General features: G+C 46.0%; 1 protein-coding gene across 1 annotated transcript in view; it reads right to left on the reverse strand.

Annotated features, from left to right (window-relative positions):
* Nucleotides 1-2,047: 2,047 nt before the first annotated feature.
* The window catches only part of LOC147105545 (N-acylneuraminate cytidylyltransferase-like), a 64,752-nt gene continuing 50,476 nt past the window's right edge, over nucleotides 2,048-16,323 (reverse strand). The window contains exons 7-8 of the mRNA XM_086010008.1: nucleotides 3,611-3,755; nucleotides 2,048-2,528 (exon numbers count right to left, since the gene is read on the reverse strand). Of these exons, the coding sequence (XP_085866134.1) occupies nucleotides 2,368-2,528; nucleotides 3,611-3,755 (306 nt within the window). The 3' untranslated portion in view covers nucleotides 2,048-2,367. The remainder of the gene's footprint in view (nucleotides 2,529-3,610; nucleotides 3,756-16,323) is intronic.

Below are 16,323 nucleotides of genomic sequence, written 5' to 3' on the forward strand. Positions count from 1 at the left end.
CGAAGAAAGCTGCCCACAGGATCTCTGTGGCGAGAGGTTTGCCTTTTTCGACGTGTAAGTGATTTCAGTGCCGTACTGCGGGGACCCCCTAACACGATCTGCTGTGACGTCAACAAGCTGTCTAAACAGCCAATCACGTTGCAGAATGCTCACAGACAAGGAAGCAGGAATTGAGAACCTGCTTTTGTCCTGAATTTTTTAAATTTTTACAGAGACCAAAAGAAAGATTGGGGATCTCACATGGGGATAAGATGGAACCTAAAATATCATGAGCAAACTTAAAAAAAAATTATTTTCAACAAGTTTCTTAAAAATTGTAATTTTAATCTTAATGGAGAAATTTGACTCTCCACAAAATTAAAATTAGTTTTTTCAGGGCCGTAACGTTTGTTTAGCAGTCAATACGCTGTTAAAACCCCAGTTATCATAGAGTCACAGAAAGAGGCCCTTCGGCCCATCGTGTCCTTGCCGGCCATCAAGCCCTGTCTATTCTAATCCCATTTTCCAGCACTTGGTCCATAGCCTTGTATGCTATGGCGTTTCAAATGCTTCTTGAATGTTGTGAGGGTTCCTGCCTCTACCACCCTTTCAGGCAGTGAGTTCCAGATTCCAACCACCCTCTGGGTGAAAAAGTTTTTCCTCAAATCCCCTCTAAACCTCCTGCCTCTTATCTCAAAACTATGCTCCCTGGTTATTGACCCCTCTACTAAGGGGAAAAGTTCCTTTCTATCTACCCTATCTATGCCCCTCACAATTTTGTACACCTCAATCAGGTCCCCCCTCAGCCTTCTCTGCTCTAAGGAAAACAACCCCAGCCTGTCCAGTTTCTCTTCGTAGCTGAAGCACTCCAGCCCAGGAAACATCCTGGTGAATCTCCTCTGTACCCTCTCCAGTGCAATCACATCCTTCCTATAGTGAGGCGACCAGAACTGCACACGGTATTCCAGCTGTGGCCTAACTTGCGTTTTGTACAGCTCCATCATAACCTCCCTGCTCTTATATTCTATGCCTCAGCTAATGAAGGCAAGTATCCCATATGCCTTTTTAACCACCTTATCTATCTGTCCTGCTGCCTTCAGGGATCTATGTACATGTACACCAAGGTCCCTCTGACCCTCTGTACTTCCTAGGGTCCTACCATTCATTGTGTATTCCCTTGCCTTGTTAGTCCTCCCAAAATGCATCACCTCACACTTTTCAGGGTTAAATTCCATTTGCCACTGTTCTGCCAACCTAACCATCCCGTCTATATCGTCCTGTCGCCTGAGGCTTCCCTCCTCGCTATTTACCACTCCACCAATTTTCGTGTCATCTGAAAACATACTGATCATACCTCCTACATTCATATCTAAATCATTAATGTACACTACAAACAGGAAAGGACCCAGCACCAATCCCTGCAGTACACCATTGGACCCAGGCTTCCAGTCACAAATACAACTTTCAACCATCACCCTCTGCTTCCTGTCACTAAGCCAATTTTGGATCCAATGTGCCAAATTGTCCTGGATCCCATGGGCTCTTACCTTCTTGACCAGTCTCCCATGCGGGATTTGTCAAAAGCCTTACTGAAGTATATGTAGACTACATCAACTGCAATACCCTCATCCACACACCTAGTCACCCGCTCCAAAAATTCAATCGAATTGGTCAGACATGATCTCCCCCTGACAAAGCCATGCTGACTATCCTTGATTAATCATTGCCTCTCCAAGTGGAGACTAATTCTGTCCCTCAGAATTTTTTCCCAGTTACACCTAATCCAACAAAGCCTAACATTTACTGGGGTATTTAACAGTGATATTACTGTGGAAAAGCCCAAGTTCAAGTGGGAGAATCAAGTGGGAGATGAGGAGAATTTGTTGATTGAGGCAGGGAATTCTAATGATCTGGAATGCACTGCCTGATTCTATAAGTGATTACACCGCAAAAGTAACTCATTGGCCTACAGGCAGAGGATCAGCTTCCTCGACATGTGGGAACAGCCGTGTCTCAGGAGGCTCAGGTTGTCACGTCAGGTGGTGGCAGACACTTGCAGCCTGCTGGAGGAAGACCTGCTTCCAGCTGGACCTGGTGGCCATGCTTTACCAGTAGCTGTCAAAGTCACCATCATACCGCAATTTTCTTGCCTCTGGCTCCTTCCAGGGCTCTGCTGGAGACACATCTAGGATCTCCCAGTCGGTGACCCAAAAATACATAAGACAGGTGACTGATGGTTTGTTCTCCAGGTCCGCCAATTATGTCAACTTTGCCTGTGATGATGCTTGTCATTGTCGGGTCAGTGCTCGGGTTTGTGTCTCGGGCTGGCTTCCCACAGGTGCAAGGAGTCATCGACTGCACACACGTGGCAATCAGGGCACCCACAGATCAAACAGGAGTATTCACCAACCGCAAGGGCTTCCATTCCATCAATGTGCAGCTGGTGTGCAACCACAAAAAGATGTTTGTGCAGGTGTGCGCAAGATTCCCAGGCAGCTGCCATGATGCTTTCGTCCTGCGACAGTCCAACCTCCCCGACGTCTTCGCACCTAGAAGCAAAGTTAACAGATGGCAGCTTGGAGACAAGGGATACCCACTCAGAGACATGAGGAACGATGCCCTAGAGCGATACAATTAATGCTGTATCACCAACAGATGTGTCATCGAGCAAGCTTGTTGAAAATGCACTTCAGGTGCCTCGACAGTATACACCAGACAGGGTCTCCAGAATGGTCGTGGTGTGGACCTGCAGGAGGATTCCGAGGTGGAAGACGAGGAGGAGGTGCAACCCCTGTGGCTTGAGCAGAGCTAGAGGCAGGCTGCTCAGATCCCTGCTCTGATTGTTGACATGCTCTTGGCTGCAGTCCTCTGTGTTTTAGAGCCGGTGAGCCCAAATTTCAGATGGTTGGGGGAATGGGCGGGGGGGGCGTGGTCTGCTTACAGAAACTACAATTTGCTGTGAGCATAAATAAAACAAATTGGGAGAACACTCTAAATGTAGCAACACAGGATTTTTCTTGAATAGGAGGTCATTTGAATGCTAGCACAGCAATTAAGTGGGATTGAGGAATATATGCACAGAAGCCAGTATCAGTGGTAAAAGGATTTCAGCAATGGTGTCAGCTTTGCTCAGTGGTAGCAGTCTCACCATGAGTCAGAAGGTCGTGGGTTCAATCCCCACTCCAGTTTCAATTGATTAATAATAGAACCAGATGGAAGTGTTAGCCTAGATTTTGTACTAAAGTCTTTGGAGTTGGACTTGAACACAGAACATTAATTACGTTGATTAATAATCTGAGTCAATGATTAATCATCTGAATGGAGAGCTTGGAATGGTTTACCATCTTTTTAAAGCTGAAAGTGATATTACCTTCATTAAGCATCTTAATGACGCCTGGACTATAGTCCAGTCTTGTAATATTGCATGGCAATTATGATTAAATCAATAACCATAGCTTGCATTTATATATGACACAGTGCTTAGAAAGAATCCTGGGACACTCGGAATACCAGTTAAAAGCAGCATAAGAGGGCAAGAATTAGCCTCCGAGGACTTTAATACAACGAATCGAGACTGATTAACAGTATCCATTTCTACTGGTTGTACAACTCTTATGATAGAAACACTCACCCAAATAAGCCACATTTTTCCAACAAATGCCCATCTTCTTCCTCCAGTCTTCCACACATTCCAGTTTGTTTCGAACATTTCCCTTCACTTCATTATTTGATGAGTTCGAGTGTGCAGACAAGTCACTTGCTGAGATGAATTTCACCTGAACTTCTTTGTCACTTGAATTTTCTCAAAACTTGTGCTGTAGTAATGGCACATCTACTGCGGCGCCTTTATTACAGTGTAGAAATTCCAGGAAATTTTAGCGTGTGTGACTTATGCCATTACGTCCGCCAGGCCATAATTTCCTGGGATTTTTGTGTTCCTCCACAGAGACCCTCGACGGAAAAGTTGAGCAGCGAATTATCATAGCTCCGCCCCCCCTCACCTCCATTAAAATCAATGGCGAGCTGGAATGTGCTCAAATATTGTGATCACCACTGCCACAGGACAGTGCTGGTCCGAGTAGAATCAGTTATGGCCCAGAATTTGTGGTCAGTGGCGAAGCAAAGGCGTTCACCGCTGGCCTCGAAGAAGCTGCCCACAGAATCTCTGTGGTGAGAAGTTTGCCTTTTTTGATGTGTAAGTGATTTCAGTGCCGTACTGTGGGGACCCCCTAACACGATCTGCTGTGACGTCAACAAGCTGTCTAAGCAGCCAATCACATTGCAGAATTCTCACAGGCAGGGAAGCAGGAAATGAGAACCTGGTTTAATCCTGAATTTTTTAAATTTTTACACAGACCAAAACAATGGGCTCTCACACGGGGCTAAGGTGGAACCTGAAATACCATGAGCAAACTTTCAAAAAAAAAAAAAAAAATATTTTCAAGAAGTTTCTTAAAAATTGTAAAATTTATCATAATGGAGAAATTTGACACTCCACTAAATTAAAGTTAGTTTTTTCAGGGCCGTAACGTAAAGTCAATACACTGTTAAAACCCCAGTTCCACTTAATCCAACCAGGCCTAATCTTATTTAACAGCGTTATTACAGTGGAAAAGCCCAAGTTCAAGTGGGAGAATCAAGTGGGAGATGAGGAGAATTTTATTGAGGCAGTGAATTCTAATGATCTGGAATTCACTGCCTGATAACATAAGTGACTGCACCGCAAAAGTAACTCATTATTGGGGCAGTAATTCCTCCCCAAACGCGTGAGTACGGAAGGGGTACTCACGCGTCTGGCCGGAGGAAATGCCGGTTTTCAGCATGCACAGCGCATGCGCTGAAAACCGGCATTTCCTCTCCTCTAACCCAAGAGGTGAAGAGGCTAGCGCGTGCGCTGTAGGTGGCAGCGCGTGCGTCTTGGATTTCCTCCGTTTTGGGGGATTTGCGCATGTGTAAAGGCCTCCGATCTTTACGCTTGTAAAAAGCACACGTAAGTATTTATTTTTACAGGTAAGTGGTGTTTTAGTGCAATTTAGAATTTTTTTTCCCACAGGTTTATTATTTTAAAGAATCTACAGTAAGGTAAGTTTAGTTTTAGACCCTTTTTATTACAAATTTATTTTTTTCAAAAAAAAAAATTATTGTTTAAATTATTTTTTTTAACTTATTTATACTTAATTTAATGATTGGGATTTTTTTAACATTTTATTTAAAGTTTAAATAGTGTTTTGGGCCCCCGTAGTTTTCATGAGTTTGACAGCTATTACTCTCAAACTCATGAATGAACCTTCCCCTCCCCTGATTGGTTGTACAGTGCTCACCTGATCCCAGCCGGCACATCGCACTAACTACGCCGCTGGATCAGGTAAGCACTGCGCGCTGACATCTGAACCGGGCCAGGGACAGGAAATGCAAACAGGCCCGGGCTTCAGATGTCAGCGCGCAGGGTGAGTGCAGATCGGGGGCTTGCACGCGCGGCAAGCCCCCGATCCTAATTTCAGGGCCATTAGCTATGAAGCACTTTGGAACATCCTGAGGATTCGAAAGGTGCGAAATCAAAGTAAGTTCTTGCTTCTATTAATGTTCGTCAATGCTGTTTCCTGTTGATAGTTTCACTGGTTTTAAATAGCTTCGAGAACAGTGGGGGGAATTTTGATATGGAGGAGCACATGCATTTGGATGTGCACGAGGGGCGGTGCGGGGGGTTAAAACTCGTGAAATTGACAGAGCGTCGGGTAATCGGCTCCAACCCTCCAACTTCCCGGTTTACCTGTAGCGTGATAGGATGCATGCGTGCAACCCCCTCGGGAGAGGCAGATTGCTATTAACATATGTTAATCGCTCAATTAGAACGATACGGACAGAGATTTTTGAGTTAACCGTGTGTTCCATGGGTTTCTTGGGCTTCCTGAAACTTGCAGTGAAAGCAATTGAGGAGGTCAATCAATCTCTGGAAAATGTGGCACCGTATACTCAGTACTCACAGCTGCTTTCTTACCTGCTAGTGGGAAAGGGTGTTCACAGTACTCTTACTGAGAGTTGATTATCGACACTTTGGAGGTTACTTTCAACACTTTAGAGGTTTGATCTATCAGATCAGGTTGGGTGCCGCAAATGCTGCCTTAGACTGGACCTCAGATGCAGACTAAGATGACCAGCAACAGCACCAGCCAAAGTCTGCTGGTCGCAGATCTCTATCTGCAGAGGAGAGAGGGGGACAGCATAGAGGGGAGCTATGTGGTGCAAACCCCTTGGCTTCAGCAGAGGTAGAGGCAGGCTTCTCAGATCCCTGCTCTGACTGTTGCGATGCTCTTGGCTGATGTCCTCTGGGTTTTGGAGCTTGTGAGGGCCCCACCAAATACTGATCCACCTGCCCCTGTGCAGGGGCAGACTCGGCCATCGGGAAACGAGGCAGCATGTCAGGTACTGACTAGGAGAGGGGCAACAGGTGAGAAGCGGAGCGGAGTCCCCACTTTCATGTCTCCTTTCGCAGTGATCGCTCTCGTGCCCCAGCCGCACTTCACTGCTACCACTGTGCTGGAGAGCACTTTGCTGCAGATCTGTGGGGTGCTGCAGGGCCATGCTAAGGTATCTGTCATTCCTATTTAAGATGGCATCCAGAGTCTGCAGAAACTTGCTCAAGGCCTCCATGGACTCCTGTGATTGCTGCATTTGATGTTCTATGCATTTGGCCAGTCTATCCATGCAAGAAGACATCATCGTAGTGCCGTGCGATATCAACCCACTCATGCTTGAGGCGGATTCCTCCAATCTCTCTGCAATCATTGACTGTGCTTGGAAGGCCTGTCAGTACATCACACATTCTCTGCTACTGCTCAATGATTCGCCTCTTCATTGATGGCCCCCGGGATACAGCAACTGTGTCCAGCTGAACATAACTTGGACAGCCCTGCACCCTCCGATGCGAACTCTCCACTGCTGTCCCCGCCACCACCCACTGCTCTTGCTCACTTGTGAAGTGTGAGTCACCAGGTGAAAAGCCAACTATCTCTCTTACTGGTCCCACTGATGTTTGTGTATCTGAGCTGATGCATGGAACGCATGAGTCCTGTGACAGTGCACCCTCGGGATTCAGCTCCTCTGAGGAATTGTTGCCCGCGACCTCCACCAACTCTTGCCGCACGTGTGATGACCCTGTGGGAGGTAACATGAGTACTGGCAAGGTAAGAATGTTGCAATTTATATCATTATAAACATGATCCTATTTCACTCACTGTTGACATCAAGTCAACATGACTCAGCGCTGTGGGATATTCGTCTGTCTGATATTTAATTGTGTCACCAGCAATGTTCCCTGCAAGCAGCACTCCAGGTAACTCGTGCAGCTGGCTTGCTGGCTTTTCAGTACAAAAACGCGCATGGGCAGTATGTTGAATGGCCTGCGCAGCCTCTTAAAGGGGCCACGCAGCGCCAAACAAAATTAGAGGGAACATTGGTCACCAGGTAGCTGGGAGGTCCCCGTCTCCCACAGCCAGGCATGCTGAGACTCTGCTGATCTCCAGAGCCTCCTCCTCTGCATTTGTGAGTTGCATGGATGGCTGAAGGGCCTCTCCAGTTATCTGCCTCTCCCTGGTGTTCTGTCCTTTCTGCTCCTGGGAAAGAACAGACCTATGAGCGAGTGTAATGGCAGGTGTTCATCCAATGGATGGACAGCATTTGGTGAGGGAGAGTATCAGGGAGCGGCATGACACTGCACAAGGATGAGGGTGAGTGGCAGTGGTGGATGGATAGATGGGGATGTGAGGAGGTGCACTGACAGGGAGGGATGGGTGCATCTGCAAGCTAAGTGGGTATGAGGACTGATGTGATAAAGTAGCTTGTGAATGCAGAGCGGAGGTTGGGTGGTGTGATGAGCACAGCAGGATGTAGGGGAATGCACCATTATATCCACCTTTCCTGACCTGGTAAGGTCATTAAAGTGCTTTCCGTACTTAATCCAGGAACGTGGCACTACGCTCCTGCTACTGACCTCCTTGGCATCCCCCAACCACACCTTTTTTGTTTCTACCGCAGGTTTCTTCCTCCTGATGCTGGGGAATAGTATCTCCATCCGGCTCCTCACAGCTCCCAGCAGCACATTGAGGGAGGCATCAGTGAAATGGGGCACTGCCTTTGCCAGTCTCACTTCCATTCATCACATTCCTCCTTTCTTCTCCTGAACTCTGAAACCTCCAAATTGCCGCTGATGGACGGGAAACCCGGAAGTAAAATGATAATGAGGTGGCTGCATTAAAAAGCCACTGATGGACGTGCTTAATGTGCTTCTGGGTTTCCCATGTGATTCTTGACTCCTTAATGTTGATGAGAAGTTGATTTCCTACCCGCTTCCTCTTTGTGAGTCAAATGGTCACCTGGTGGGACCCAATTTGTGGGTAAGAAATGCTGGGCTGTCCGTCTGCTTGTTGACTTGAAGGCCCACGTACAGCACTGGGTAAAAAGCTTATCAACTTTGTTCAAAGTGACTCTACATAATTGTATGTGGAACAGAGTGTTGTTAATAATAAACCGTATTTTGCCTTTTCCCTCTTTATTCTCTACCCTCACTCCCCCACAACCCTCTGGTTCTTGACTTCTATACCCAACTCTCCACTCCCCCCAGACTGGGAGGAACCAAAACTCCACCTTCCCACAGCCCAGACTCCCTGGATCATTGCATGATTCATGCTGTTCAATATGGTGAAAGTTTCTGTAAGATCCCCTCTCAGTCACCTCTCATCGAAGCTATAGTGCCTCAGTTTCTCCCGTCTTTTGCTGTAACCCAATCCTTTGGTGCCATGGATCATCCATTTGGCTCTTTGCACCAGCTCCATGGTTTGAATGCTTCACTGTGTTTTGGTGACCAAAGTTGAACAGTGCTCAAGTTGCAGTCTGAACAGGGTATTGTAGTTTTAATATGGCATCTTCTGACTTATACAACCGATCTAGTAATATAATGCAGCCTTTGTTCACTTTGTTTATCGATGCTCCATAATGACATGATACGTTAAGTGCTGAATCTATCACCATCAGATCCCTTTCTACTTTACACTTAACTATCTCTATACCCTCCACAGTACCCTCCTGGAATCTATTTTTCCTTTCAATGTGTTGCACCTTTCACTTGTCTGTAATAAATTTCATCTGCCACTGATGTGCCCATTTGCAGATTTTGTCAACTCCTTTTTGTAGATCTCTGGCTGCTCCCTCTGACTCGACTGCCACTCTGGCCAGTTGGTGTTGGGTTTCTGAACCATTAAGAGCAGTAGGGAGTTCAAGGCCGGTCCCTAGGGCACCCCACTTAAAATATCCCCACCCTGCCAGCACTCCCTCAAAAGTACCTGCTGCTTCTTTCCTCCAGCTAATTCCTTATCCACACCCAGATTTGACCTTGGATTCCCACCCATTTCAGTTTCAGAAGCAGCCTCTTACGTGGAACTTTTATCAAAGGCTTTCTGGAAATCTAAGCACACCTAGGTCAGATGATGCTCCACTGTCCACTCGGGATATCATTTCCTCAAAAAAGTTAAGGAAATTACTCAGGCAGGATCTTCCCCCTCTAAAGCCATTGTTGGCTGTTATTTACTGGATTAATCTCACACAGCTCAAGTTTGCTGCAGAAAATCAATTCCATTATTTTACCAGAAACGTTGGAATGATGGATGTGCAGTTGTCTAGATAGTTCTCTTCTTGAAAATCAGTACTACATTAGCTAGTTCCCAATCTAACAATACCTCCCTCATGATGATTATCAGTACATCACAAATTTAATTTCTAGTTGCACTTAGTACCCTGGGAGAGATACCCTTGCATCCCATCCCATCGATGCGTGGTGTCTATCCTCAGTTTCACCCCCAAAAAACAATCTTGGAGGACCCATCTTTGCTGCTCTTACTGACCGCAGGTTCCTCTTTCATTCCACTTACTTGTTTCTGGGGGGATTCCTGTTTTCTCCCCAGTCCCTTTTCCCCCTCCCCACCTTTTTTCTGCAGGCTTCGTAGAGCTCCTTATTCTTTATTGTTTGGGGGGTGGGTTCCTGATAGCGGCAAACATCTGAAAGGTAGGTGGGCCATTGGGGTTTGTGCCACCCAGTCGCTGCAATCTCCTGGAGCTTGCTTGTTCGCCTTTGGCCATTGGAGAGGAATTTCATTTTTTTCCCCTAAATTGGCCTAACTTGTTTTGCCTCTTCCAGGAGATTGTGTGAGTGCATGAGGAGGTGGGGTGATGGTGTGTGGAGATTACCTCATGCTGGCAGAGTACAGGCTCGATGGACCAGCTGAGCTTTTCCTGTTCTTTTTCTTATGTTGCTACGATCGGGCTCTGTCCGTTCCTCAGTTTGTGAAGTTATTCCACTTGCCCAGCACCAAGGCATTAATGAACAATTCTCCCGCTCCATCTCTGCCCTCGGGCTTTGGATTTTTGCTGCAGCACATTTACTTTGCTCTCATTTTTTTCAGAGCTGCAAAGACTGGCAATATGGTGTAGTTTGCTAGTGAGCTATGATGATTAGGGCTATAAACTTTGAATCATAGTTTAATTCCCTGTATCAAACTTCAAATATTCTTAATGTAAAGACCCTTCTTGCTCAGGCCCACTGTTGAGACGATAAACACTCGCCCCTCCCACGCCCAGATCTCCCATCCATATAACCACAGTGAAGAAACATAGAAGATAGGAGCAGGCCATTTGGCCCCTCGAGCCCGCTTCGCCATTTAATGAGATCATGGCTGATCATCCAAATTCAGTACCCTGTCCCTGCTTTCTCCCCATATCCCTTGATCCCCTTAGCCTTAAGAAATATATCCAACTCCCTTCTTCAATATATTTAATGAATTGGCCTCAACCGCCCTGTGTGGCAGAGAATTCCACAGGTTCACCACTCTCTGGGTGAAGAAATTCCTCTTCATCTCAGTCCTAAATGGCTTACCCCTTATCCTTAGACTGTGACCCCTGGTTTTGGACTCTCCGCCATCGGGAACATCCTTCCTGCATCTAGTCTGTCTAGTCCTGTTAGAATTTTATAAGTTTCAATGAGATCCTCTCTCATTCTTCTAAACTCTAGCAAATATAAGCCTAATTGACACAATCTCTCCTCATACGTCATTCCTGCCATCCCAGGTATCAGTCTGGTGAATCTTCGTTGCATTCTCTCCATGGCAAGAACATTCCTCCTCAGCTAAGGCAACCAAAACTGCACACAATACTCAAGGTGTGGTCTCACCAAGGCCCTGTACAACTGCAGCACGACATCCTTGCTCCTGTACTCAAATCCTCTCGCTATGAAGGCCAACATACCATTTGCCTTCTTAACCACCTGCTGCACCTGCATGCTTACCTTCAGCAACTGGTGCACAAGGACACCCAGGTCTCGTTGCACTTCCCCTTTTCCCAATCTATTGCCGTTCAGATAATAATCTGTCTTCCTGTTTTTGCCACCGAAGTGGTTAACCTCGCATTTATCCATATTATACTGCATTTGCCATGCATCTGCCCAATCACCCAACCTGTGCAATTCGTACTGGAGTTTCTCTGCATCCTCTTCACAGCACACATGCCCACCCAGCTTTGTGTCATCTGCAAACTTGGAGATATTACATCTAGTTCCCTCATCTAGATCATTAATATATATTGTGAATAGCTGGGGTCCTAGCACTGATCCTGCGGTACCCCACTAGTTACTGCCTGCCACTCGGAAAAAGACCAGCTTATTCCAACTCTTTGCTTCCTGTCTGTCAACCAGTTCTCTATCCAAGACAGTACCTTACCCCCAATCCCATGTGCTTTAACTTTACACACTAATCTCTTATGCGGGACCTTATTGAAAGCCTTCTGAAAGTCCAAATACACCACATCCACTGGTTCTCCCTTATCTATTCTACCAGTTACATCCTCAAAAAATTCCAGTAGATTAGTCAAGCATGATTTACCTTTTGTAAATCCATGATGACTTTGTCCGATCCTGTCACTGTTTTCCAAGTGCTCTGCTATTACATCTTTTATAATGGACTCTAGCATTAACTTGTCCAAATCGTACTGGTGCCCACTGGAGTGCCCGCTCGGCAGCAATTAACACAGGAATGTCGCTACATTTCGAATGGAAGTCTTAGGCTTAAGCAATACACAGTGCTGACTGGAGTTAGCAATTAGTTTTAAGAGGAGGTGACCCACCGCTGTTTATGTCCCAGCTTGTAAAAGTAAACCTAATCTAGTTAGTACCTCAGGTTTGGGATGGGTGATGTCTGCATGTTACTACTGGGAAGGGAAACCTCACTGGCTTGTTGCCACCATCATTATAGGGGAATTATAACAGATGGAAGTTCCAAAAGGCATTACTCCAGTACACCTAGTAAAACATCTCTCCAGACAGCAGTGGCGTTGTTATCCACAACCATTCAATTGACAACCAGTTAAATTATAATTATGGAGTGAATATTGACACCACTGTGTCAGCTAATGAGTTGGAGGTGGGGAGTGACTTGTGGTTTTCAATTACTCAAACTACAGCAGAGTCTCCGAAATCATGACCGAAACGCAGCAGGATTATTTCTCTAGCAAAATGCAGTGAGTGGAGGATAGTTACTTACTACAAATGATGTGCATAAAATCAATCCCAGTTACAGCTATGATCCAGGCATGATTGACGGGGCAATTACCCAATCATCTCCGTTCAGGCGGGACTTGCGGTGTCACTACGTGTAGCCTTATAATTATTACCCGATTGAGAAAGAACTGGGTGCTACTTCAAAGGAACAGGCAGAGTGCGACAGATCTCCTTTGAGCTGGCTTGATTAACAGCTCTGAGCTCAGAGGGCCAGCCCGAGAGCCCATTTCATTAGCTCAATTTCTGCTTCTACCCAAGGCACCACTGGGCTCTGTGGGGAAAGGCAGGAAACATAGAAACATAGAGATAGGAACAGGAGTAGGCCATTCGGCCCTTCGAGCCTGCTCCGCCATTCAATGAGATCATGGCTGATCTTCGTCTGAGATCATAGCTGATCTTACCAGTTCAGTACCCCGTCCCCGCCTTTTCTCCGTAACCCTTAATCCCCTTAGCCTTCAGAAATATATCCAATTCTCTCTTGAAAATATTTATTGAATTAGCCTTCACAGCCCTCTGTGGCAGGAAATTCCACAGGCTCACCACTCTTTGAGAACATCCCTGTTCCCACATTCACACACATCAGTTAGCCTGGCAGTTCACTGGACTGTGCAAGAAACACTTCAGCACTGTCCAGTCCAAAGTTGTCAACCACCAGCTAAAACAGATGAACTAGTTATTCCTTTTATTAAACAGTAAAGGGGCGCATTTAGCCGTGCCTGTCCAGTAGAAACCTGGAAGGGCGGGCAGTTCAAATCGCCTGTGGGACTCATGCAGAAAAGTCGTCTCTCTTCCCGCTTGGTACAAACGTGACCTGTTCTAATGAGCAGGCGAGGAGGGCAGCCACTAGGAACTGGCAGGATGCTCCTTTAAATATGCCGATCGGGCTCCGATCATGTAATCAGGGTTCGACTGCTATTTCAGCCATGGACTCCAGCAGGAAAGTGTGGATTTCCCGACAGATCAACCTGGTGCGAAGAGGAGCCGGGGCCAGTCGAGGCCCAGGAGAGGAGGTTTTTTTAAAATAAAATTTTCCTCGTGGCGTCAGGAGGAGCAGGAGTCTCCTTCAGGCCCTACAAGGACATTTGAGGCCTCCCCTGCCCCCCGGGCTCCCCCCACGATCACGAGGCTCTCTGGAAACCTGCGACTTACCCAAGTGCCGGGACCTTTCTTTCGGGTCCCTGGCGGCGACCACTTGCCGAGCAACATTACGCACCCAGTCGCAGGCCAGCTGCTGGTATCGAGCGGAAAATCAATCATGGCAGCCAAGAGCTAATATCTCCTCGGCCTCACATAGCCAAAATCAGGACGGTCGCTGCCCGCCTCGGTCCTTGCCTGCCCAATTCATAAGAACATAAGAAGTAGGAGCAGGAGTAGGCCATACGGCCCCTCGGACCTGCTCCGCCATTCAATAGGATCATGGCTGATCCGAATCTAGACTCACGTCCACTTCCCTGCCCTCTCCCCGTAACCCCTAATTCCCTCATCTGCTAGGAAACTGTCTATCTCCGTTTTAAATCCATTTAATGTTGCAGCTTCCACAGCTCTCTGGGTAGCAAATTCCATAGATTTACTGCCCTCTGAGTGAAGAAGTTTCTCCTCATCTTAGTTTTGAAAGGGCAGCCCCTTATTCTAAGATTATGCCCCCTAGTTCTAGTCTCACCCATCAGTGGAAACATCCTCACCGCATCCACCCGATCAATCCCCCTCACAATCTTATATGTTTCGATAAGATCGCCTCTCATTCTTCTGAACTCCAATGAGTAGAGGCCCAACCTACTCAACCTTTCCTCATACGTCAACCCCCTCATTTCCGGAATCAACCGAGTGAACCTTCTCTGAACCGCCTTGAGAGCAAGTATATCTTTTCTTAAATATGGAAACCAAAACTGCACGCAGTATTCCAGGTGTGGCCTCACCAATACCCTGTATAACTGCAGCAAGATTTCCCTGTTTTTATACTCCATCCCCCTTGCAATAAAAGCCAAGATTCCATTGGCCTTCCTGATCACCTGCTGCATCTGCATACTAACTTTTTGTGTTTCATGCACCAGGACACCCAGATCCCTTTGTACTGTAGCACTTTGCAGTTTCTCTCCATTTAGATAATAACTTGCTCTTTGATTTTTTCTGCCAAAGTGCATAACCTCATACTTTCCAATATTATATTCCATCTGCCAAATCTCTGCCCACTCACTTAGCCTGTCTATGTCCTTTTGCAGGTTTTTTATGTCCTCCTCACTCACTGCTTTCCCTCCCATCTTTGTATCATCGGCAAACTTGGATATGTTGCACTCGGTCCCTTCCTCCAAATCATTAATATAGATTGTAAAGAGTTGGGGTCCCAGCACTGACCCCTGCGGAACACCACTAGTTACTGATTGCCAGCCCGAGAACTAACCATTTATCACAACTATTTGTTTTCTGTTAGATAGCCAATCTCCGCCTATGCCAGTATATTACCCCCAATCCTGTGATTTTTTATCTTGATCAGTAATCTTGTGTGGCACCTTGTCAGATGCCTTTTGGAAGTCCAAATACACTACATCCACTGGTTCCCCTTTATCCACCCTCTATGTTACATCCTCAAAGAATTCGAGCAAATTTGTTAAACATGACTTCCCCTTCATAAAACCATGCTGACTCTGTCCTATTAAATTATGTTTATCCAAATGCTCTGTTACTGTTTCCTTAATAATGGACTCCAACATTTTACCAACCACAGATGTTAGGCTAACTGGTCTATAGTTTCCAGCTTTTTGTTTACCTCCCTTCTTAAATAAGGGTGTTACATTAGCAGTTTTCCAATCTGCCGGGACCTTTCCTGAGTCCAGGGAGTTTTGGGAAATAATCACCAATGCATCCACAATCCCTACCGCTACTTCTCTCAAGACCCTAGGATGTAGGCCATCAGGTCCGGGGGATTTATCCGCCTCAAGTCCCATTATTTTACCGAGTACCACCTCCTTAGTGATTTTAATCGTGTTCAGCTCCCCCCCCCCCCCCCATTGCCCCCTGTTTGTCCAGTGTTGGGATCTTTTTAGTGTCCTCTACTGTAAAGACTGATACAAAATATTTGTTCAGCATCTTTGCCATCCCCATGTTCCCCACCACTAGTTTCCCAGTCTCATCCTCTAAAGGGACCAACGTTCACTTTAGCCATCCTTTTTCTTTTTATATAGCTGTAGAAACTCTTGCTATCTGTTTTTATATTTTTTGCTAGTTTACTTTCATAATCTATCTTCCCTTTCTTAATTAATCTTTTAGTTATTCTTTGCTGGCTTTTAAATGCTTCCCAATCTTCTATCCTCCCACTAGATTTGGCTACTTTATATGCCCGTTTTCAATCGGATACTATCCTTTATTACTTTACTAAGCCACGGATGGCTGTCTTTTCTTTTACTCCCCTTTTTCTTCAATGGAATATATTTATCTTGAAAGATGTGAAATATCTCCTTGAATGTAACCACTGCTCTTGTACCGTCTTACACTTTAATCTGTTTTCCCAGTCCACTTTAGTCAATTCTATCTCATACCTTCATAGTCTCCTTTATTTAAGCTCAGTACGCTGGTTTCAGAGCCAACTCTCTCACCCTCAAACTGAATTTGGAATTCAACCATATTATGGTCACTCTTTCCAAGGGGATCCTTTACTAGGACATTTTTTATTAATCCTGTCTCATTACACAGGACCAGATCTAAGATTGCCTGCCTGGTTCAGTTACATACTGCTCAAGGAACCCGTCCCT

This window comes from Somniosus microcephalus, chromosome 17 (genome assembly GCF_052327205.1).
Source record: "Somniosus microcephalus isolate GS21.2 chromosome 17, FLI_Smic_1.0, whole genome shotgun sequence".
Taxonomy (NCBI): Eukaryota; Metazoa; Chordata; class Chondrichthyes; order Squaliformes; family Somniosidae; genus Somniosus; species Somniosus microcephalus.